Source organism: Callospermophilus lateralis, chromosome 10, assembly GCF_048772815.1.
Source record: "Callospermophilus lateralis isolate mCalLat2 chromosome 10, mCalLat2.hap1, whole genome shotgun sequence".
NCBI classification, from domain to species: domain Eukaryota; kingdom Metazoa; phylum Chordata; class Mammalia; order Rodentia; family Sciuridae; genus Callospermophilus; species Callospermophilus lateralis.
The window spans coordinates 56,816,682-56,840,256 of record NC_135314.1 but is presented as its reverse complement, the minus strand read 5'-3'; the positions used below and the strand labels follow the sequence as shown (position 1 = coordinate 56,840,256).

The 23,575-nt window shown below is 39.9% G+C and overlaps 1 protein-coding gene across 2 annotated transcripts in view; it reads left to right on the top strand.

Annotated features, from left to right (window-relative positions):
- The first annotated feature begins 1,872 nt into the window (after positions 1-1,872).
- Positions 1,873-23,575, top strand: part of Cd86 (CD86 molecule) — a 68,468-nt gene continuing 46,765 nt past the window's right edge. The window contains exon 1 of one of the 2 annotated variants that reach the window (XM_076868290.2): positions 1,873-1,989. In XM_076868290.2, coding sequence (XP_076724405.2) covers positions 1,976-1,989 — 14 coding nt within the window. In that variant the 5' untranslated portion in view covers positions 1,873-1,975. Of the gene's footprint in view, positions 1,990-19,080; positions 19,169-23,575 lie in introns of those variants that run through there. The other variant, XM_076868289.2, reaches the window with a different exon arrangement.

Sequence of the window (23,575 nt, the reverse complement as noted above, 5' to 3'; positions counted from 1 at the left end):
ACTTCGTTATGGATGACAAATGAATACTAAAAAATCATATACAAATACATTGATAATAATTGTTCACAATATAAAAATACTAAAAACTATACATTGTGTGACATTGAGGATAATTTTACTGTAGTGTATCTGCTTGGTGGACTATTAATATACTACCCAAAGTTTTATAATATGAGAAAAATGCTTATGCTATCTTAAGTGAAAAGTAGACTATACATTGATACTAAGAAACTGAAGAAAAATTCCATAGTTTTAATATTTATGACAAATTGAATTTATATGGATTCATGTTTGTTTTGTTTTTGTTATAGTATCTATTGTTATAAATATTTCTATATTTGTATTTACTTATTACTATGTTTATATTTATTAGTTATAAATATTGTTGTAAATATCAATATATTTACATTCCTGCTTTGCAATTGTTTGAAAGGTATACAATCCATTTTTAACTGTGTTTTTTTATCTTAATATTTAAAAAATATGCTTGAATGTAGATGAAATTATCAAAGTTAATTGCTTCTTCTCTTGGAATGGCCTACTCCCCATTCCCCATTCCCAGAGCATATTTTCATTTCATTAAATAAATCTTTTATTCTTTTTCTAAAAAAAAGGAAGAAGTCAAAGTTATCACAATAATTGCTCCATCTTTTAATTCGAACATTAACACTTCATTAACTTTACTTCTTTGCTCCAGTTAGCCATGATATCATGTTATTATTAAAAATAGTATAGATCATTTACTTCTAATAATTTTTCTTACTTGCATTCTGAATCAAATTTATAACAATTATCTAATCTTATCTCTTTATATTTAACTGCCTTTAAAGCTCAGCACTGGTTTTTATCAGCCATGCCTACTCTAAAACCCTTAGGCTCTCAGTTTTGATTCATTTCTTACTATTCTGCAATACATCTTTAAGTAATTGATTTCGGAAGAGTATCTTGGCTGTGGAATTTTTATTGTTTTCTTATCTACTTGATAGTATATTTCTGTTGATTTCACAAATAACTGGCATCTTATTTAGGATGGAAATGTTAACCTAAAACTCTCTAGGTACTGTTCTACCATTTTCTGAGATTGAGAAAAAGGCCACATCAGGGTTTTTTTTTTTTTTTTTTTTTTTTTTTAGCTTTCTCTCTCTCTCTTTGGAATTTTTAAAGTGTTCTCACTGATTTGTCTGGATAAGAATCCATTTCACAAACTTTGCTTTGATGTACTAAAATTTCAGTTTCTAAATGATGTCCCATTTAGTTCATATGAGGAAATTTCTTCTGCTATAGTTTCTGCTTGACGAATTCTGTGTTGCTACATCTAATTAATTTTCTAACGCTGCTTTTTATCAGGCTTCTATTCCAGAATATTCTTCCTCATCAAGATAATCTTTGGCCAGGGTAGGTCTGAGCTAATAGAAGTAGTCATTTGCCCTCCTTGGTTGTACAACCCTTGCAGGCTCAGTATGTCCTCCCTCATCTTAATGATGAAAATGTTCTCCAAGATGAGGCTACTAACACCCATCCACACTCAATTCATCACAGTTTTAGCCATTTTACCAAAACTTGTCTTTTTACTCTACTTAGTAGGTGCAAAGATTCCACCCCCCCCTTTTTTTCAATTTAATTTCTCAGTTTTTTAAGGGATTTTCAAGAGTGGGGATTTGGGGTCAGCCTCATCTAAACATCATGTCTGTACCCCCAAAACCACTGAATTATTTTATAAAAATATATTTAGACCTAGGTCAATGAAATTTTTTAAAAAGTAAGGAAAGGGTTAAATATCTTCCTCAAGTGTGGGCAAAGTCTGAAAAGAGGAACAGTTCCTCTGAAAGAAAGTTAACAGGCTATATGATCATTGCCGAGGAAGCCTCGCACAGGCGTGGAAGGCTGCTATTCGTATGCTAGAACTCAGAGCAGCACAGCCAGACAAAAAAGTGGGTTGATTTCCAGAACTTGGAACACAGCAGAAGCAGTCAAGATGGATCCCAGGTGGTAAGTGTGATAGAGCTTACCCTTTGCAGGGCCGTTAAGGGTTATGACCTCAGCAAAAGGCTGAGGTTGAGAACGGGACTCTGACAACCACCCTTCCTGCCTGAGAATGCTAATGTGTATTCAGGGCATGTCTAAGTTAAAGGCCCAAAGTGAAAATTCCTGGGTGGGAGAGCGCCCTGTAATGTGAAAAGTTAGCTAAAGCCCACAGAAGTCATTCTCTCCTTCTTGGAGCCTCTGCTCTAGGTTGATTCTTTTTTTCCCTTTTTTTCTGCAAGAGATCTTTGCCACATGAAGGTGAAAATTATTGAGATGCCAAAAACAGTTTATTGGCAGTCTTTTTTTTAATGATGAATTTTGGTCTTGTAATTTGTTTTACAAATATTGACTGTTTACAGACATTGATTTTAAGTCCAGAATGAGGAAAATTTTAAATGTCTACACAAATATGACAAATGAGAAGGACATGTTTTTGGTACATCATAGTCAATTTGGCCTAAGAGTGGAGGACTCACATGGAGAAGTAAAGGGAGAGAAGCCAAAGAAAAGGAAGGAGAAGAAGAGGTATCCTGGGTCCTAAGTATCTGTGGGCTCCCCGTTCATGGAGCCAACCACCTGAAGATGGGTATTGTAGTTAGACCCATGATGGTCGTGTCTGTACTGAACATGTATAGACTTTTTCTTTCTTGTCGTTATTCCCTAAATAATGCAGTATAACAACTATTTACGTAGTATTTGTGGTATACTAGGTATTTTAAGTAATACTGGGGTGATTTAAAGTATATGAGAGGATGTACATGAGTTATATGAAAATACTATGCCATTTCACATAAGAAACTTGAGTATTCAAGATTTTGGCATTCATAGAAGTCCTGGAACCATGGATACCAAGGGACGACTGTATAAGGAGAAAATACAAAATTCAGTTAATGAGTCACAATCAGGCCATGGGAGATCGGGAGATTCTGGGGAAGGTGGGGTAGTGGAAGGAGGCAGAGTAGTTGAATTAGTTTTCGTGTATGGAATATGAAAGATGTGCTGTGTACTTTACTAGTGCTGTTTCACTCAATTTTAATCTCCACGATGGCTTTTGGACAGATACTATTATCGTGCTGTTTTATAGATGAACTAAAAGTGGCTTAAAGAGGCTAAATAATTCACCCAGGGTCACACTGCTGCTAAGGGGTAGAGATGAGGTCTTTCTTGCTGAGCACCACAGGGCTTCTCCATGTTGCTGCAGGTTCCATTCCCATGGCAGGGACTCCCTGGTAGAAGTCACACCTCCCCTTCCTTTGCCTGGTGGCGGCTCCAGTCGTTACTATTCTCCAGTGGTTACTATTCTTCTTTGAAGTCTGTCATTTACCCAACACTTACTTACTGGTTTAGGAAACTGCCTTGCTGCATTTTTTTTTTTTTAATCAGAAGACTAGAATTTTATTTTCAAGCAAAGATTGCTTTTCTCTCTAGTGAAATCTTGAAATTTTATAGGCGCCTGTAAAAAATTCAGAACTTAGAATCTTTATGGAGCGACAAGAATGATGCTGCTTAATCCTAGCACTACCCCACAGAGGCTTATAGGAAAACAGGCCATTGTTTATCTGGTTCTTGTTAAGATTCTCTTTGTTTCAGTGCCTGAAAATTGGTTACGAACCAACAAGTAGCCAATAAACAACGTTAACTCTTATCAGAAATAAAAGGAATATAAATTAAAACAGGAAAAGATCTTTTTTTTTTCTTTATCAAAGTGGTAAATATAAAAAACAAAACAAACAAACAAACAAACAAACAAACAAAAGCAAGCAAGAATCCATGCTGGGGCTGGGGCTGGGGCCGGGGCTGGGGCTGGGGCTGGGGCTCAGTGGTAAAGCTCTTGCCTAGCATTTGTAAGGCACTGGGTTCAATCCTCAGCATCACATAAAAAACTAAATAGACAAACTAAAGGTATTGTGTCCATCTACAACTAAAAATACTTAAAAAAAAAAAAGAATCCTCCATGTTGCTGAGGAGAGAGGAATATTTATACTCTTATTGCCAACTGAAGTTTATATAATCTTACTGAGCAATAATCTAGTGAAATACATCAAAATCCTTTAAAAATGTATATATTCTTTAACAAAACACTTCCCTTTTGGAGAATTTATGCTAAGGATTTAATAATATGTGTCTGTAGAATTTTAGTGACATAGTTTTGTTTTTTGGTTTTTTGGCCATTGTTTCTAATAGGGAAAATCTTTGAAACAACTTACATACCTAAACATAGGTAAGTAGAACATCCATAATGGAACATCATGGAATCATTAAAATCCTGTATAGAACACTTTATAAAGTGTTAGCTTAAGGGGAAAGTAAGCAGAATGTATAGTGATACACCCAATGTTACTCAGAAATACAGATGGCTTTATTTTCTACTGTGTGCTTTTGAACTTGAAGGTTTTTAGGCAGAAAAATAAAATGAAATTTTTTTTTTTTTTTAAAAAGAAACCAAGCTAAGATGATTTTTTTACAACTATTTAGCTGTATATGATCATTCATAATCTGTGGGATTCCACTATAAGGCTTTAGTCTTTTGTGTTTAACTTTTTTCATGTCTTGACTCCTCTTCAAAAATATACTCACTCCAACCTTAACTCCTTCAGTTCTTTTAGGCCTATTTTGATAGCACATTATACTTGGAAGAGGACAGAGCACTCATTTCCTTATTTTACAGATGTGATTGTCTGGTGGTTAAGTGGCCATGCTTTGGAAAGACTGCTGGGGCTTGCAAACCAGCTCCCTTGCTTTCTAGTTGTGTGGCCTTGTAGAAGTTGCTCAACCATTGTAATGCTCAGTTTCTTGTCTCTAAAATGAAGATATAATTAATATGTCAGGTGGTGGTTGTGAGATTTTAATGTGATAATCCATATACTGATCTTAGAACTAGGTTCTGATAAACACTCGGTAACTATTGTTATTAATTATTTTTATTATTGTTGTTGTAAGGATTAAGAAACAGAAAGGAAGTGATTTGTCCAAGATTGCACAACTACTTAATGGCATTTCTAGGACTAGAATGCAGAAAGTTTCTTTACCAGCAAAAGTGTTCAGTATTGTCTGAGCCTGTCAGGGCAATCCCAAACTGGGTTCTCAGGGGACGACCTGAAACAGGTAGTGCTCAAGAATAAGGACAGCCTCCAGGGAGTAACTCTGATCACCATGGGAAGCTACATACTGGGAAGAAGGATGAAGTGAAAGAAGTCAAAGCCAAGTTGGGTTCAGGGACAAATGTGGAGCAAAGAGTATAAGAGAGAACAGGACTCAGAGACCAGTTATGGTGGCATCAGAGAGGAGAGGACTCATTTAAAAGATGTTCAAACACTAGACTTGACAGGATTTGTTTTTAACACATTTGGAGACTTGGGAGAACAAGAAGTGCCCAGAAGCATTCTTCATAAAATGGAAGACATAGGAAGTGGAGTGGGCTTGGGGCAAAGGAAGAGAGAGGGCAGAGGGTGTGTCCATTTTCTAACATGTCGAATTTAAGATGTCTGTAGAGCAGCTGAATGGAGGTATCCAAGTAGAAAGGAGATATTCAGGTGCAGAGTTCAAGAAAAAAATACAGACTAGGGTAGACATTAAGAGTCTTCAGTGTAAGTCCAGTTTATAGTTTAGATTATTGTGAGGATGACTTCCCCAGGGAGAGGGATGGTGAAATGAGAAGCCAAGATGGAAACTGGAAAATCTTGACAATTAAGGAGAGAGATGAGGCAGAAGAGCCTACAATGGAACTCAAGGAGGGGCTAGGGAGACTGGAGAAAACCAGGGAAAAAATGGTATTATGGAAACCAAGGGAGGATAAGGATGCAGGAAAGAAGAGGACGTATCCATGGGAAGACAAAGCAGATTTCCCCTTCTTTATTGAGCATACCAGCATCCAGGAGTAAGATCCACCCTAGTCAAGCTCATGTGACTATGGTTGAACTCTGTAAGCACCCCACCTCCAAAAGTGATCCTAACCTCTGAGGTAACCTCAGAATGTGATCATTTTGGGGTGGGGTGTTTACAGAGATAATCAAGTCAAAATGAGGTTGACAGGGTGGATCTTACTCCTGGATGACTGGTATGCTTAAAAGAAGGGGAAATTTGGACAAAGAAATATACATAGAGGGAAGACAAGATGGCCGCCTAGAAACCAAGGAGAGAGGCCGGGAACAGATTCCTCCCTCACAGCCTTCAGGAAAAAAAAAACAACAGAGCGGGTACCCCCATTTGGTACTTCTGGCTTCCAGGAGAAAAAAAAAAAAAAAAGTCTACTGTTTAAGCCATTCCGTTTGTGGTACTTTGTTACCCATAGCCAGAGCAAATTAATGCACTTGGTGAGAAAAATACAGCCAGAGAAACTGGATAAACACATCAGAGAGGTGGGAAGGGAACAAAGAAATGAAAAGAATTCGTTTACCTAAGTTAACAGGACAAACATATTTCACCAAGCGGAGGAGGGTAGTCACAGTGTCAGATTCTGCAGAAAGGTGAAGTAGGGAGAAGGACTGAAAATGTCAGTCCAGGGTCCCTCAGTGACCTTTGCGGCACTTCCAGTTGAGTGAGGGAGTGAACTTTAAAGAGCTGAGAACACAGAGACAGCTCAGATGGACCACGCCCGCCCGCAGAAATCTTGGTGGATAAATGGGGCCTGTTCCCTGGAGCCAACTCCTCTCCACTGTTCACTGTGAGCTGTGGGGAAATAACCTAGAGTCAGAGCAGACTCTAGAATCTTCTGTCCTGGAATCTTCTTAGTTTAAAAGCTCAGCAAAGGAGAGAAAGCTCATCACTTCTTTCTACCCAAAACAGCTTGGAAAGGATTTCAAGAACAAAAGGATTTTTGCAGCTGTCATTTGACATGTTGTGTTTTGGTTCTGAACGAGATTCCTTTCCAGGAAAGCTGTTATTTGAGGTCTCTCAGAGATGAAGATTTTGGTGTAAAGAAGAAAAAAAGGCCAAGTAGAATTTTATGATCACTTATAATTTATGTCAACCATCAAGAAAACACATACAGTAGAATTGGAGTAAAGAAGTGTTAAAACGTTTTCTTAGAAAGCTTTGAGTCAGAATAAATCTAAAATTTGCTTTCTGAAATATCAGGGAAATGATAAGACAAACAGCCCAAATTTTTCATCTCTATAATATTGGGGACCAAATTAATAAGACTTATTATACTAAACGATCTGATAAAAATGGATAAACATTTAGTTAAGTTAAACTAATTAATCAATGCCAGTCAGAAACTGGGAAAACTGGATAAAACTGAAATATTCAACTACACAAACTAATTCATCATCACCCCTATCTTACAAGTATTTTCAACCAACTAAACAAAAATATCTGATGAACTTGCTGATCTTTAAAGCACTGTGGTGAATATAGATGAAATAGTTGATGTTATTTTTATAGTCTTATTGGGAATAGAAACCAACAATTATGAAATGACAAAAGAAATTCAGTTTTAGTAACAGTTCAGTGATTTTTAACAAAGAATTATAAATTACAAAAAAGTTCATTTTCCCTAAATATTAAAGAAATGCTAATGTGAACACCAATGAGATACTTTCATTTATCAAATTAAACAGTAAAACAATCCAAATTAAAATGTGGGCAAAAGATATGTTTCCAAAGGCATTTCCTCAAAGAGGATATGCAAATAGAAAATTACCACATTCACAGATGGTCAACATCATTTACTATTATGGAAATGAAAATTAAAAGCATGCGAGATGTCAACATAGTTAAAATAATAAAAAGATAGCAATAACACTAATGCTGGCGGAATGCAGAGGAAATAGATTATGCATATATCACCACTGGGAATGTGCAATGTTATACCCACTCTGTAAAACAACACTGTCTTACAAAGGGAAACATGCACTTGCCATATGATCCTGCAATTACATTTTTAAGCATTTTCCCAGAGAAATGAACATGTATGTTCACACAAAAACTGGTACATGAATATTCATACCATTTTATTTATAGTAGTCAAAAACTGAAAACTGAAATGTCTTTCAGTGTGAATATTTAAACTATAGCACATACATATGATGAATACCAAGTAATGAAAAGGAGAGAACTATTTATATACACAAAAACTTGAATGAGTCTCCAAGGGATCATGTTAAACAAAAATGCCAATCCCCAATGGTTACATACTGCTTGATTTCATTTATATGACATTATTGAAATAGAAAAACATACTATAGAGACAGAAGATTGGAAGTTGCCATGGTTAGAGGGTAGTAGGGACAGTAGGGGTATAAGGCTATAAAAAGACAATGCAAGAAAAGCTTGGGGGTGTGGCATAGCTCTGTACCTCAATAGTGGCAGTCATTACATGTGATAGAATTGCATAAAACTACACACACACACACACACACACACACACACACAAATGCATGTAAAACTGGTAAAACCTGAATAAGTTCTGTGGATTATATCAATATCAATTCCTGTTTTTTGACATCCTATAACAGTTACGCAAGCTGCTACCACTGGGGGAACTGGGAAGGGTACTCGAGACTTCCCTATACATTTTTTTCATCTTCCTTTGAATATATAATTATTAAAAATTTTAAAAATGTAAAAATAATTTTAAAAATCCTAATGCTCATCTTTATTCAATATTAGAGACATGCCAATTGAAACATCAATAGGATATTTTCATTTATCAAATTAGCAATCACAGATTTGGGCGGTGGGTGGGTAGAGGTATTGATTCTAATGAGTAAATTATAAAAGGTAATTTGATATACTATGGGTTGTGGGGATATGAATGGGTATAACCTCTGTGGTGTGCAATTTGTTAACTTATATCTGAAGTCTTAAGATGCTTACACCAGAGGCACTCATTCTGGGAATTGCTTATTTCTCTCTGTTTTAGGGAATTTTCTTTTCAGTTCATTTAGCACCTTTGTTCCAGGCACCACGCTGCACAATAGAAAGACTTCAGAGATGAGTAAACAAATTTGTCCTCCTGAAGCTCACTTTAGTGGTAAACATATCAATGCAATACTTCTTTATTACAGTGAACTGTGCGTGCTTTCACGGGCACGTAAATGTAGCTGTTTCTGCTTGTCTGTAGGTCATGTCGTGTCTTAGATAAATGCACAGGATTAAAGGCTATTGGTGTCACATAATCAGCAGTTAATATACAGTTCTCTACTTATATACTAAGGTTGCCATTTTGGCAGAAGCATCCAACTCCCTGAACTTCAATGTCCTTCTCTGTAAAATGAGGATACCAGTACTTAACCAATGCCATGAGGGTTGTAAGAATTTATATGGATGTAATGTTTTGTGCAAATAAAACATTTTAGGACTCATGCTTTTTTCTTTAAAATATATCATTTCTTATGTTTTAAATTAAGTCTTAAATTTTTTTAGCTCTGCCTTTTCTGATCAATTCTAACAATAAAACCTGACCTATAATCTAGAGAATGCTATAATTGACCTCCTACTTATTGATAAGAGAAGGGCAGGCTAAATGCAGGTGAATAAGGTGAAAGCCAAACAACAAAGCCACCTGAACTGTAATTTATGTAAGATGGGGTACCAAAAACATTAAAACAAAATCCTGCACTGTAATTGGGTATATGAGGTTTGGAAAACTATGAGTTTTTTTTTCATAAAATTGTCTATTTTAACTTTTTAACTTCAAGTATTTATTCCTGCTTCTAATGTGTGAAGACTTTTTTGCACCTTTATTCAGCTTGGCTAACTGTTCAAATATGTACTTCTAATTTTAGTAGATATATAAATTGTCATTTTTCTTTATTCTACAAAATGTTTATATTTCTTTCCTTAATAATTTCACTACTATGGATCTAGCTCACCAAATAATAAAAGGTATTGAAACAAATGTGTGCACAAAAATGCTTACTACAGTGGTAGCTCAGTGGTAGAACACTTGCCTTGTACATGTGAGGCACTGGGTTTAATCCTCTGCACCACATAAAAATAAAGTAAAGGTATTGTGACCACCCATAACATATTAACATATATATATATATATATATATATATATATATATATATATATATATATATATAAATGCTTACTACAGCATTATTTAGTATAAGGAAAATAAGCATCAACCTAAATTTTAATCATAGGTAGATGGTTAAGTAAATTAAAAATGAAGTTTTAAGTGGCTTTGTAAAAACAAAAGACAACATAAGATTATGGAATTATAAAGAAAATATACAGAAACAAGATAGCAAGCAAATATGTCAGAACAGGTTGGTGGGATTATAAAAATGGGGTTCTTTGATAGGTGAGCATACATTGCCCTGCTAACATGGATGAAATCAAGGCAGAAAGCCATCTCGTGATAGCCTCTAAGCCAGGAGTGGCCAACATAGACTCTCAGAGAACGGAAGTGAGTGACATCAGTCTGTGGTTTCTGCCTGGTCCCATGACGTATAGACAGTGGAAGTGTTCCACCCTGCCAGTGAGGCCCATCCCCAGGCTGCTGGTCACCACACTGTTGCCCTCTATGTAAGGATGTGAGTCTGGACAGCTTAGCTTTATTTTCCAAGAGAAGTCAGAAAGGTAAACTTATTTAAACATATATTTTTTAAAAATCCCTAATTTTTATATAATGGCTCAATGTTCTAGAAGGGGCTGGTTTGCTTTAGGCTACAAGTTTTGCCTTAGCTTCTGTCAGTGCAATAGAGGGTCAAAAGAGAGTGAGGTAATTGTGGATGGACTAGGTTAGAAATATATTATATTAGGGCCCAGGCTATAGTGAGTCAGAACTAGAAAGGAAGAGGCCATGACTATATGCTCGTTAATTTATTCAGTTTAATGTTGGGAAAATGAAGATGAATCAGATAGAAATCCTATATAGAAGCTACAGCAGGGAAGAAGTAGCTGACATTTCTTACCATCTGGCAGGGATTATGGTATGTGGTATTACATCATTTAGTCTTCACAACTGCGGGAGGTAGGTACTATTATTGTCTCTGATTTCCCACAAGTGAAAACTGAGTCACATAGCTGATAACAGAGCCAGGATTCCAAACTCCAATCTAATTCCAAACCGAGGCTCTGAATAACCATGCTATCTATGTACTATGGGAGATCAGGGGAGCGAGCAATTGCATCTAGCAGCAGGAAAGATTGATGGATGAAGAGATTAGAACTTAGAGAGAAAGGTGTTGGGTCAGGGTCCAAAATAAGCTCTGGTAACCGAAGGACAAAGGCCAGTTCCAGGGAGGGAGCCAGTAGTCTTGAGCAGGAACAAAATCTGGAGCAGAGGTTGAACATTTTTAGTAGACTAAAAATATCCACAGAGAGTAGTCCAATAAAACAAAAGCCTTGAAATCTTTAGTTGCCAATATTTCAAAAATCTAGAGAATTCACACAATCTTGGATATCTAGAGATATCCTCTGGAGAACCAGAACACTGGGTAACAGGGCCCTCATTCCCACATGATAACAACTGGTGAACCTGGCAGAGGCTGCCTAACTTCTAGTAGGGAATAACTCTCCTCTTCCCCTATGGCTGGCTTCGCTCCTTTAGATGACCTGCCTGGACTCCACAGGACCTGAGGCTGACAGCCTTGCTCTCGAAAGTGAGGCAGCAACAGGTGAGAAGGAATCACCAGTGAACAAGGCAGGGGAGTGCTGGAGTCCATAGTGGAGGTGATGAGAAAGTCTGGACCTGGCCAGCTGCCTCCCTGAAGAAGTCAGCAGGTGAAGGATGGAAGGTGAAGGACATGGAGAGGCGAGACAGCAGGGAGTTGGAAGGTTCTGGAGGGCCTTGGGGAAAATATTTTCTTAGATGAAAGGAACTCTGGACAGGTTATTCATTTCTCTGAGCCTTGGTTTCTTTGACTATTAGCAAGTTGAATGGTTCCAAACTTTCAGAGGGTAAGGATTAAGTGACAAATGGAGGGATATCAAGCACATGGCCCAGAGTAGGATGGAGCACATGATGCTGTGATGGTCAGGAGCTTGTGTACATGTCATCCCTGCATCCTTAAAGTAACCACATGGGGGAAATATTATTTTCCCCATGGAAAAAGAAAGAAGGAAATTGATGTTCAGAGAGGTTTAGCAATATAAGGTCACACAATTAGTAAAAGGCAGGGCAAAGACACTTACTCAAACAGTACCAAACCATTCATCAGGCAGGTGAAAAAAAAGTACGTTGACATCTATCTGACATTCTCACATAGAAGTTAAGACAGATTCAATTCTATATCTTCTTAAGCTTGAGCTCGCTAGCTGTATGACCCTGAGCAAGTGGCCTAACCTTCCTGAAACTCAGTTTCCTCATCTGTAAAACTTTTTATATTGATCATTAAGATTAAATGAAGTAATGCATTTGTAATAGCCACAGTGCAGTAGTAGAGGGCCCACCTTGTAGCAATCCGTTTACAGATATTGGTTTCAAAAGGTGCATATGTACTGAGCCCCACTCTGGACCTGTTACTATGCCAGGTCCTAGGAAAGCAAAAGGGAATGAAATGTGCTTCCTGTCCTTGTGGACATCCGGACAGGACAGCCATCTGAGCAGTGAAATCTTAACAGAACAAGGAAACTGTTTTTAAATGGAAGAATAAACAGGGTAGTTTGGGAGTGAGGAAGAAGCAGGCAGGGTGAAAAAGAGGAGGGAAGGGTGGCAAGGAAGGCTTTACTGTGGCAGGGTCTGGATCTTGAAGAGTACAGATTTGCAGTTGAGAAGGCAAGGAAGGAGATTCAGGCAGAAGGAACACGTGTGCCAAGGTGAACGAGTCAAAAAGTTTTCAGAGATCCCTGGGAGGCAGGGTGGAGGTCAGGAATAGTGACCAGCCAGAGGGTGATCAGCGTAAGGTATGTGGGCTGGGTGATAAAAACAGAAGAGAAGGGGCTGGGGTTGTGGCTCAGAGGTAGAGCGCCCACCTAACACGTACAAGTTGCTGGGTTCGATCCTCAGCACCACCTAAAAATAAATAAAATAAAGATATTGTGTCCAACTACAACTAAAAAATAAATACATTTTTTAAAAAAGAGAGAAAAGTTAGATTCAAGTTGTGAAGGGCCTGGTGACCACTAAATTGTGGGGAGCAAGGAGTGGGTCTTTAGAGCAAGGAAGTTTCATAACCACACTCTTTTCAGAGAAAGATAATGAACTTCGATTCCCCCACCTCTCCCCTTAGTGCGTGTTATCATCCACCTATCAGAGAGAACATTCGGACTGGTGAATCTCCACAACACATACAACCACAAGAATGGGATCCTAATTAGAATAAGTTATACTCCATGTATGTGTAATATATCAAAATACACACTACTGTCATGTATATCAAAAAAGAACAAGTAATTAATTAAAAAAAGGAAAGATAATTAAGGAACCAGAAGGAGGCTGTTGAATAGTGAAGGTGAGAGGTGATCAAGACACCAAAACTGGCTGCCAAGGACTTGGAAGTGTGTATTGAGGGAGAAAGGCAAAGCAAGGGTGTCATGAACACCAGTCAAAGTGTGAGAATGGCCTGAGCCCTTCTTCCAGAGACCACAGTCATCCCACGGGACCAAAACAAAAACACAGAAAACCTCTTTTAAAAATAATCTCTTTTGTTTGCATGCAAATGGACCATGCACAGTGAAAGCCCAACTCAAATGCAATATTTCATCTCCAATTTATGAAACACGAAGATCAAATTGGTTTATGAGTGCTGCCCTTCTTAAAAATTCCAAAGGCTCACAAGAAAACTAGTCAAACAATGCAGGGCTTATATAAAAATGTTTCAGCCTTAAATAAGATTTTAGTAAAGCTCAAATTGAAGCACTTTTCCAAAGTCAGGAACAGGAAGAGCATCATCTCTTTTTACTGGAAAAATTTCTTTCAAGGAGCAACACCTCTCTGTGGTAGATCCTTAGAATCTTCCTTAAAGGAATGGGAAGGAGAGGAAGGGAATAGCAAAATTTATACCTCAATGATTTTGCACCACCAACTTGAGAACTGCAGATCCAGGTGGATGAATGCACATTTCAGGGGTCCACAAGTCTTAGGTACGTTGCTTCTGAGTCAAAGATGCCACAGGAAAGTGAGTCTCTGAGTGTGCGAGCCCCAACACTTGTTGTGAAATAGAAGCTTTAAAAAAATTCATCTTTTTTCTTTTTTAAAAATAAGCTTAGTCATATTGGTGTGTTCTGTATAACCTTGATCTGTTTTATTTTACTTTGCTGTGCACATTATATTGATACTCTTACATAAATATTTTGCATAAGGTGCTTTCACAGATCTCATGCTTCCCTAAATTTGAAATATGCTGCTATTTGTTAAAATGTGTTAGTTTTGTTATGTCTGAGATTGCCTCCTCTGCACACAGAGGGAAAAAAAGTATGGACTTAACTCTTCTAGCAACTTTTACATTTAAGATATTACCTCATTTTATTTCTTCTAAATGAGAGTATAAAGGAAATGACAGTTTCTCGGAATATGTAAGTGCATATCCCTTAAACCAACAGGCCACTTTAGAGTCAGGGCTCTAGCCTTTTGAATTTGGCTTTCAGGTTCCCAAGTCTCCCTACAGATTAAAAGGAGAGCGAACTTGGAATCAGATTTTATTTTGAGTTCTGAAAAGTGACATTGTAGATGTTGGTAGTCAGTTGATGGGTATAATTTTTAAACCTGCTGCACGTGTATTTCATTTGTCTTGGGAAGATTTTACATATTTTATTTGTAAAATAATAGGCCATATTTCACGTAAACTATCAGAGGAAATACTGAGATTGTAAGATTGTAAACACCTACTGAAGAGCTAGCATAGTAATTTCCCCTGCTGGTACCAGGGATTGAACCCAGGGCCTCACACATGCTGCGCTAGTGCTCCACCACAAGTTACACTCCAGACCTAACAGCTAGAATGTAGAATTATTAATTGCAGGGGAAGTGAAGGATGACTTAGTTCATCCTTGGCCCAGTCAGTTCTCTCTACTGTGCTATCTGTGACTTATGATTATGTAGGCACTGTGACCATTTCAAATATGAAATGAAGAAGAAACTGATACTTCCTGGAGAAGCCTGTTCCTGAGCCAGAGGTCCCCCAGAAACTTTTCTTAGTTGTGAACTACATGACATAGTTAGAATCTACCTCATACTCTTAAGACAACTGGTTACTCAAACATAAGAACATCATACCTAACTGAAGTTGCATATATTGAAAATCCCTTGGTGGCCAGTACCCTGACCTAATGAGATGGATCTCCTGCCCTCAACTACAGGCTCTTCTTTAGCTAATCCTGGATCCCTGTCTGGGGCCTATATTCAGTCAGGGCTTACTAAGCATTTGTTAAATGAATGAAGACAGATTAAAAAGTACAAATTTTAAATGGTGCAATGATCCATGGATTTTAAGTATATTTTTGGAAGATGGGAAATATTACTAAGATACAGAGATGGATAATAACAAAGAGGGACCATAAAATATGTGTCTTTATGTGTCACTAGAGTTTAGAGTTATTACCAGTTCCCAGGCAGCCCTGGCACCTGACCCCGCTCCTCTCATGAGGTGTTGGGATACACCGCAGGCAGGCAAGGTGGGAAGAGTGTTCTGCGTGTGGTCTTGTGGCTGTATCCTGTTCCCCTGTGTCCATGGGGTGAGTCACGGGTCCCTGGGTTCCCTATACTGCAATCCTTCTCTGGCTTAGCCTTGCTTCCATGAACTGTGGTCCAATTCTCCAATGGCTTCTTCAGTTCCCCCATGATGGCCCTTGTTCCATACACTGCACAGAGACTTCTGATTTTGGTTGTGGCCCAGCATGCCCCATGCCACTCTGCCATGTCTACACCAGACCACAGATCTCACTCCGATGCTGATCATAGGACAGTGGGCTCCTCACCTGCTGCAGTGGTTGTTACTAGTTGTAGGTCCCCCAGTCCATCTTTTCCCTCCTTCCCATTGCCTGTACCATGAAAGCAACTGCATGTCCAGAGTCCCTGGCACAGAGTCCCTGGCACAGCAGTACTTTTTCTAAAATGCATGCATCTTGATGACCATTTTTATCCTTTTGGCAATTTTCCCCTTAACCTACCTGCTAATACAAGAAACTGCAATCTTCAGTCCAGATCAATGCATTTTGCTGCTGAAGTTCAGGTATGTTTTCATTAAAGCCACCATGTGATTTTATTGTTGTTGTTGTTACTGGGTATTAAACCCAGGGGCACTCAACCAACGAGGCACATCCCCTGCTCAATTATTATTATTTTTTTATTTAAAAGATTTTGAGACATGGTCTTGCTAAGTTGCTTAGGACCTCCCTAAATTGCTGAGGCTGGCCTTGAACTTGAGATCTTCCTGCCTCAGTCTCCCAAGTTGCTGGGATTACTGTACCCAGCACTATTGTGTGATTTTTGAGAGAATGTGTAGACAAAGTGTTTCCATTCACTTGATAGAATCCTGCAAATACTTGTTGGTGTCCCTTGCCTTTCAGACTTTTCCTTTGAGGATCTCTAGAAAAACTGTGTCACTGAAGCCCAGGTTCCGTGTTCATAAACTGATAGAATACGAGCTAAGAAACAATACACCTTGCTTCTTTCTTAGCATGCATGAATGATGGGTATGAATTTGCATCATGAGAAAGTGAATACAAAAAGATCCCCCAGGGCAGCTAGGGAGACAGAAAAAGCCAATCTAGGATGAGCATGGCATCTGTGTGAGAGTGTGAGAGTGAGAGTCCCTCTCTGCCTCAGTGACATAAATACCAAGGCTGCAAGTTTGGGGCAAAGAAAAAGACTCAACCTTTAATTCTTAACTTATATAAATTTTGCTTTCAGTGTAGGATACCATAGCATCCCCCCTCAAAGATAAAAGAAACCCACTACATTTCTAAGAATGTTCCTCCAGAAAAATGGAACTGAAAGCTTTTTTTTTTTTTTTAATTGATCTGACCCTAAGAAAACAGTGGGGCTTTTTCTTTAATTTACCTAAGGAATTGACATAAAAAATCTATGGCTCTGCACCAAAAATATGCATAAAGTGTGAAAGCAGAGGGCAGTCCTTTTAAAAAGACTGGAGATTTTTCTAAACATTGTATGTGTGGCATTTAATTACAAGTGTGCACCATGGGGAAGTGAATCTTTGGACTGTGAAATTGATGCTAATTTTCTTTCCCAGCAGTTTAGGAACCCTCTAAAATGTCACATCATTAATTTAGTCGCTTTGCCAGGAATCAGTGCATGTGGTTAGAGTGTGTGTGTTTTTAAATTAATAGCCTTTATTTTTAGAACAGTTTTAGACTTACCAAAGGGGGAAAAATTGAGCTGATAGTACAGAGAATTCCCATCTACCCTCTACCAGGGCACAGTTTCCCCCATTTTTTTGCAAACTTGCATTAGTGTGGCGTATTTGTTCTGATTAATGAACCAATATTGATGTATAATTAAAGTCCATGCTGTATATTAAGGTTTCCTCTTTGGGTCATATAGTTCTATGGACTCTGACAAATGTATACCATGTACCCACCATCATACCATCATACTAAATAGTTTCACCACCCTAAAAATCCTCTGTGTTCCACCTGCTTATCCCTCCACATCTCCCTCCAAGCCCCTGGCAACCCCTGATCTTTTATTGTCTCCATGATGTTGCCTTTTCCAGAATATCATGTCACTGGAATCATACAATATGTGGCCTGTTCAGATTGGCTTCTTTCCTTAAACAATAAACACTTAAGTTTTCTCCACCCTTTTTCATGTCCTGATAGCTCACTTCCTTTCATCATTGAATAAGAGTCCATGTATGCATGTACATAGTTTGTCCATTCACCTATTGAAGAACATCTTAGTTGCTTCCAATTTTTTGGCAATTATGGACAAAGCTATTATAAACTTGTGTGTAGATGTTTGCAGTTATTTTCTTTTTAACTCAATTGAGTCAATGTACCTAGAAGTGTTCTTGCTGGCTTATGAAGTAGATGTTTGCTTAATTTTGTAGGAAACTGTAATTTTATCGTTTTGCACTTTTACTTTTACCAGCAATGAGTGAGAGCTCCTGTTGCTCCACATTCTCGGCAGCATTTGGTGCGGTCAGGTTTGGGGGTTTTAGCCATTCAAATAGATATGCAACTTTCCTCACCCTCACTCTCTTGAGTCCACTGTGGTCTGTGAAGTCTGGCAGCTCCTGACCTCATGCCATAGTGGGAAATGAGAATGTTTACAGAGACTGCCTAAACTGAAGGCACTGCCTCTCTGGGCATGAGCCATCGCCCTGAGGTTGTCACCCTCTGGGAGCACCAAGCAAGGGGTTCTGGAGTTCCCACTGCTTATAGGATCATACACTTCTCCACCTTCCTTCTTCTTGCATAAAACACAGGATACCCACATCATCTCCTCCATGGGCTTTCAAAAAAGCCCAGAGGAGCCTTTGACTTTGGATCTCTTCTGCTCACCCCCACCTGCACAAATCTGTTTCAAAGAAAGTTCAGAAAACAAACACTACAGAGAGTGGAAACTGTTTATCCTACACTGGAACTGCCACTTCCACCACGATCTAGAATACTTTTAGATGGCTCCCTAGCCACAGGCCACAGGCAGTCATTTAAACAGAGCAACGGACATATGGCTGAGAAGGGAAATTAGAGCTAAGTGCTGGATGATTCTAAATGCTCATGGGTGTCTGGCTCTGTCACACAGAGCAGATCCTGAAGGTGTGGGCGTGGCGTCAGGAGGGTGTGCGCCCTTTCCACCCACAGCTGGGTCTACTGCCCTAGGAGGCCTCTCCCTCTCCAGCTGCTTTTCCTTGCAGCCTTGGCCTTAGACATGAGAACATCCGGGGATGAGGCAGTGGAGGAAGAAGGCCAACACAGAAAGCAGCTTTCTGAGGTTACCAGCAACTTCCTCCTCACCAAGCACAAGGAACTGATCTTCATTCTGCGCCGCCTCCTGGCAGCCTTTGATGCTGGTGACTACCAGAGCTGCTGCATCCTGTCCGCCCCGGCTCTCGTGGCGCACAGGGCAGCCCTGGTGCTTCTGATTGGCTGATCGCTGGCCCCAAACACTGACACACAAACAAGAGTGGGTAAGGGGGCGGCCATCGGCTTAAAGCGTGAAAACAATCATGGTCAGCCGACCTCCTACAATTGTTTTAAGCTAAATGTGACCTCTGACTCATTGATGAATGTCATCTTGTCACTGCCTGCTCCAAGCTGCCGGAGCCCTCTCTGCTAGGAGGTATGTGGACTCACTCAGGGAGGAGGGTGCTGCTGGGAGGGTCCCTAGCCTGGTCTAGAGGACCTGGTTGAGCAGGGTCCTCGAGATCACATCCCACCGAACGGTGGAGGAGACTGCTGGTATTTAGCAGAGAGTGGATTTATAATATCTGCATTCTCCATATCTGGAAACTTTGACCTAAGAGGGTTCATGAGTATATTCTGGTAATTCTAAAAAACAGGACAGGGACAACTGGATGTTACTTATGGAGCTGGGGAGTTAGAAGTGGTAGATATGGGATTATTATAAAAAGGATCATGTTCCTATAACTCTCAGGTAGTGAGTCTCCGAGTCTGGCCAATGAGAAAGCAAAGCTCAAACATGCCTCCGTCAGAGATGACACAGAGGGGTCCCTGCTTGAAAGGCGAGAACAATAGTTTCCGAGGTCCTTTATATTCTTGCAGTGCTAAATCACAGCGTCAGTGAATTTCATGACACCACATGGTCCCTTATTTCTGGTGCTGGTCTTGCCACTCATCTCCCTCCTTTAACGTACTTCTATGTTACAGCCTTGGAAGAGGCCACTCACTGTAAACAGGAACTAAAGTAGGGATGTAGAAAAGGAAAAACTATAAAACAGCCTTTTAAAATAAAGAAAAAATAGCCTCTGGTGTGCCAGAATCTCAGGCACCATATATATATATATATATATCATCCTATTTAATCCTCATGGCAAGCTTATGAAATATTTAGGACAGTGTTACACCTGTGAGGAACCCAAGGCTCAGAGAGGTTAAATAACTTCCCTAAGAACACACAGGTATCAGTAGCCACAGTATGAACACTGGTCTCTGTGATTCTCAAACCCAGTTTGATATGCCCTTTGACTCATCTTTTTTTGTTTGTTTGTTTTGCAAATGATACTACTTTCTGTGATTCTTAGTATTAACATAAAACTTTCTTTTTAAATAAATTTAGTTAAAGTAAGTTAAGAGAAAAATACTATAAAAGCAATAGTCCAGATTTTACATGGATGTGAAGTGGTACTAGTAACTAGAATGACTAAAGTTTGGGAAATATAGCTTCAGATATTTTGATAGCAGCACTTTCAATTTAGCATATCTTGCATCTTGACTGTGTACAAGGAAAAGGAAGACACTTAAAAATAAGGGAAACATGAATGAATTCTCCTGTCCTCTGATAGGTGAATGATTTCATATTTTACAATAAGAAAACCACACGAACCCTTTCAACTAAAAGAAAATTGTGATTGTAAAACCCAGAGGAAACCCCCAGGTGGAGCCTATCCATATAAAGGGTGAAGTTTCCAAGATCTGCATGTAGAGTGGCTGAGGGGAAGTAAGGCCCAAGTGAGTCAGGACAAGGACCTGGGCAGCAGCCTGCGGGTTGGAGAGGCCCAGGATGGAACGTGAAGGGGCTTACAGACCCTGCTTGGGAAGAACTATCATCACCTCTTTAATGCTAAGGGGAAGATCTTTGTGGAAAGGTCAAAGAAAGAATTGGGAAAGACTCAAAAGAAAAAAGGAGACTAATAACGGAAAGCTAAACAGCTCATACTTGCTACCAGGTGATTTGCATAGAATATCTTATTTGTCTCTCATAACAATGCAGAAAGGAAAGCTATAACTAGTCCCATTTCACAGGACAGAAGATTGAGACTCCAAGGTGTCCAATAACTTGCCCTGTATCCAGTGGTCAAGCTAGAATCTGACCTGGGACCACCAGTTCCAAGCCCAGGGTCCTTCCCCGGTACCACATGTTTTGGCTGGGTGAGCTTCCTCAACCCGGCCACCAATAACCGACTTTCACTTTGTCACTTTTCATTTCTCTAGCTTTGCAGGCCACAGCTAGCCTCTAAAAAAAAAAGCAGGGGAGGCTTTCTCAGCAGGACTGCCTTGCTTCTTCTGAGCTCAAATGCTGCAGATCTCAGAGGCCCACAAATGCCGCAGATCTCAGAGGCCCACAAATGCCTACCATTGCCACCAGTACCACTGAGCATAGGGCTCTGCAGTCGCCGATGCTCCTGGGCAGATCATAATGATCCCTGTCTATAATTGAAGCCTATCCCTGCTGAAGCACTAGGTTCAGAGATCTGTACCGGGTATAAACCCACCTTTCTCACTTCTGCTTGTTACTAGTCCCAGAACTCAACATTTCCACCCTCTTCCAAGAATAGTGGACCAAAATAATAGAAGCATTCCAGATTCATACAATGCGGATTACATTAGGGTCATCGGACAATGATGGCTGCATATGGGACTTGGCTTCTAGCAGGATCCATGGAGAGGAATGAATGATTCAATCTCTGCTCTAATGGAAGACCATCTCCTGCATCCCTGGGGGCCAGATCCAGTGCCTGGCACGTGGCTGAGCTGAGCTGAGTCTTTTCCCGTGGGCTTTGAAGATTGCCCTCCTCTTCTCTACCACTCTGTCAGGGAAGGTGTCTGTCATGATTGTGGATGGGGCTGTCTTTGGGGGTTTCCTCAGGGCTTTACACTGCCTCTCTGTCCAAGGCTGCATTTGTAGTCATTCTCATCAGTGGAAATGCCCACCTGCCAGCAGAAGTTATCTGGAACCACGCAAGAACACTGGCCCGTCTGCGGTGTTGTTTCTCTCTAGTCAGTTCCCCTTTCTGTATTTGAGTTCTAGCCTCAGTCCTGAGATTATTCTTTCTCTACAAGAGGAGTCTTAGGAGGCCTGGGGAGCTGGCACTGACTCCTCCGAGTGTATTTTCAAAGCCTCGCTCCTGTGCTCTTCGGGAATGCTGCTGTGCTCATGTGTCTGTTCTCTGGGAGCTACGGTGGATGGGCATAAGTGACAGGTATGTTCTTTTGAAGCCCATGTGCCCGGGGAGCACAGCGTGAGAGAAGGCTGCATTGGGGCAGAGATGGGGCTGGTGGATGGCAAGGGGATGCATCAGAGGGCAGAAGACGTGCTTAAAACCTTTGGCCGTTGGGCTTAATTTGGAGACTAGCTACATTGGAGATGAGATATCAGAAAAATGAGTCTCTTCCAGCCAGATCCCTGTATGGGCTTTAGTGGGCCAAAAGACCGGATAAGCAGAAGAATGGAAGGTGCCACTTACCAAACAGCTGGCAGCTGCCCTTGACCTTGGAGTTCTGGGGGCTCCAAGCAGCTCTGCTCTGGGAGAACTGTCCAAGGATGTTGGCCCTGCCTGAGCCCCATGTACAATGGGAAATGTAGAGGAGGGAGGCAGTGTCACAACTTCTCTGTAATAGCCTCGGCTTTCCTGTCTGACCTTTCCTCCTCTGGTCCAGAAATGCTTATCCCCCCACCCCAGCTTCTTCCCTTCTAGCCGCCCCAACCCAATATTGAGACCAATAGGTCATTTGGAAAGAAATACTCTGGTCAAAAAAGAGCCCGGTCAGTGGTTTAACACAGTTGCACATACTGTGAACACATTTGCATTTGCAAATAGGCTTAAAATATCGCCTCCATTAATAGTGATTTAAGGTTCTGGAGAGACAGGTGAAAATAATTTTTGGCCAAGGGAACTTCCCACTCCTCTCAAATTGTAAAAACTAAGGAGATGGCCTGCTCCTCTTATGTCTAAATTCAATCTTGGGGCTAAGGTTCTGGACTGTAAATGGGTGTATTTATGTGGTCAAATTCACCATTCTGTATTATATTTGCTGAAGAGACCATGAGTGTTATCTTGTGAGCTGTCCAAAGTGTAATGGGTTTTCTGAATCTGTTATTATTCATATATTCAGAATATGTATATTGTGTGCTTACTATGTCCTAGGAACTGCGGGTTTTTTTAAAATATTTTTTTAGTTGCCAATGAACTTTATTTTATTTATTTATCTGCGGTGCTGAGAATCGAACCCAGTGCCTCACACATGGTAGGCAAGTGCTCTACCACTGAGCCACAACCCCAGTCCCACGAACCGGGTTTTCAACCAGGAACATAAATGATATAAGGAGACGCTGTGCTCTTGAAGTGGAAAATAATAAAAGCATACTGTAATCACATTAACACCACTGGGAGCAGCAGTGCTTTGAAGGAAAGGAAAGGCTCTGAGTCATGGTGCTGATTAATTACTGTCTTTATGTTTGATATTTTCACAACTCTTATTATCCCTGGATATTGGATGTCCCAACCTGGGTAGAAATGAGGATCAGGAGAAAATTATAAAAGAGAAAAAGGTGAGCCATGCCAGATTCTTTAGGAGAAAAATCAAGATGTGAACAATATGTTTCAAAAATCAGATACAAGTAGGAATTGAGGTTAGGGATCTCTGGGCTAGGGGATTGACGCTCTGAGGATACAGGAGAGAAAAGACAGAATTAAAACAACCTGGCTTAATGGGGGAGGCGCCTGGGCAGTTTTCCAGAATTTAGGCCGTTCACTTTTCATGACCAGGCAGATAAGAACATGTGAGG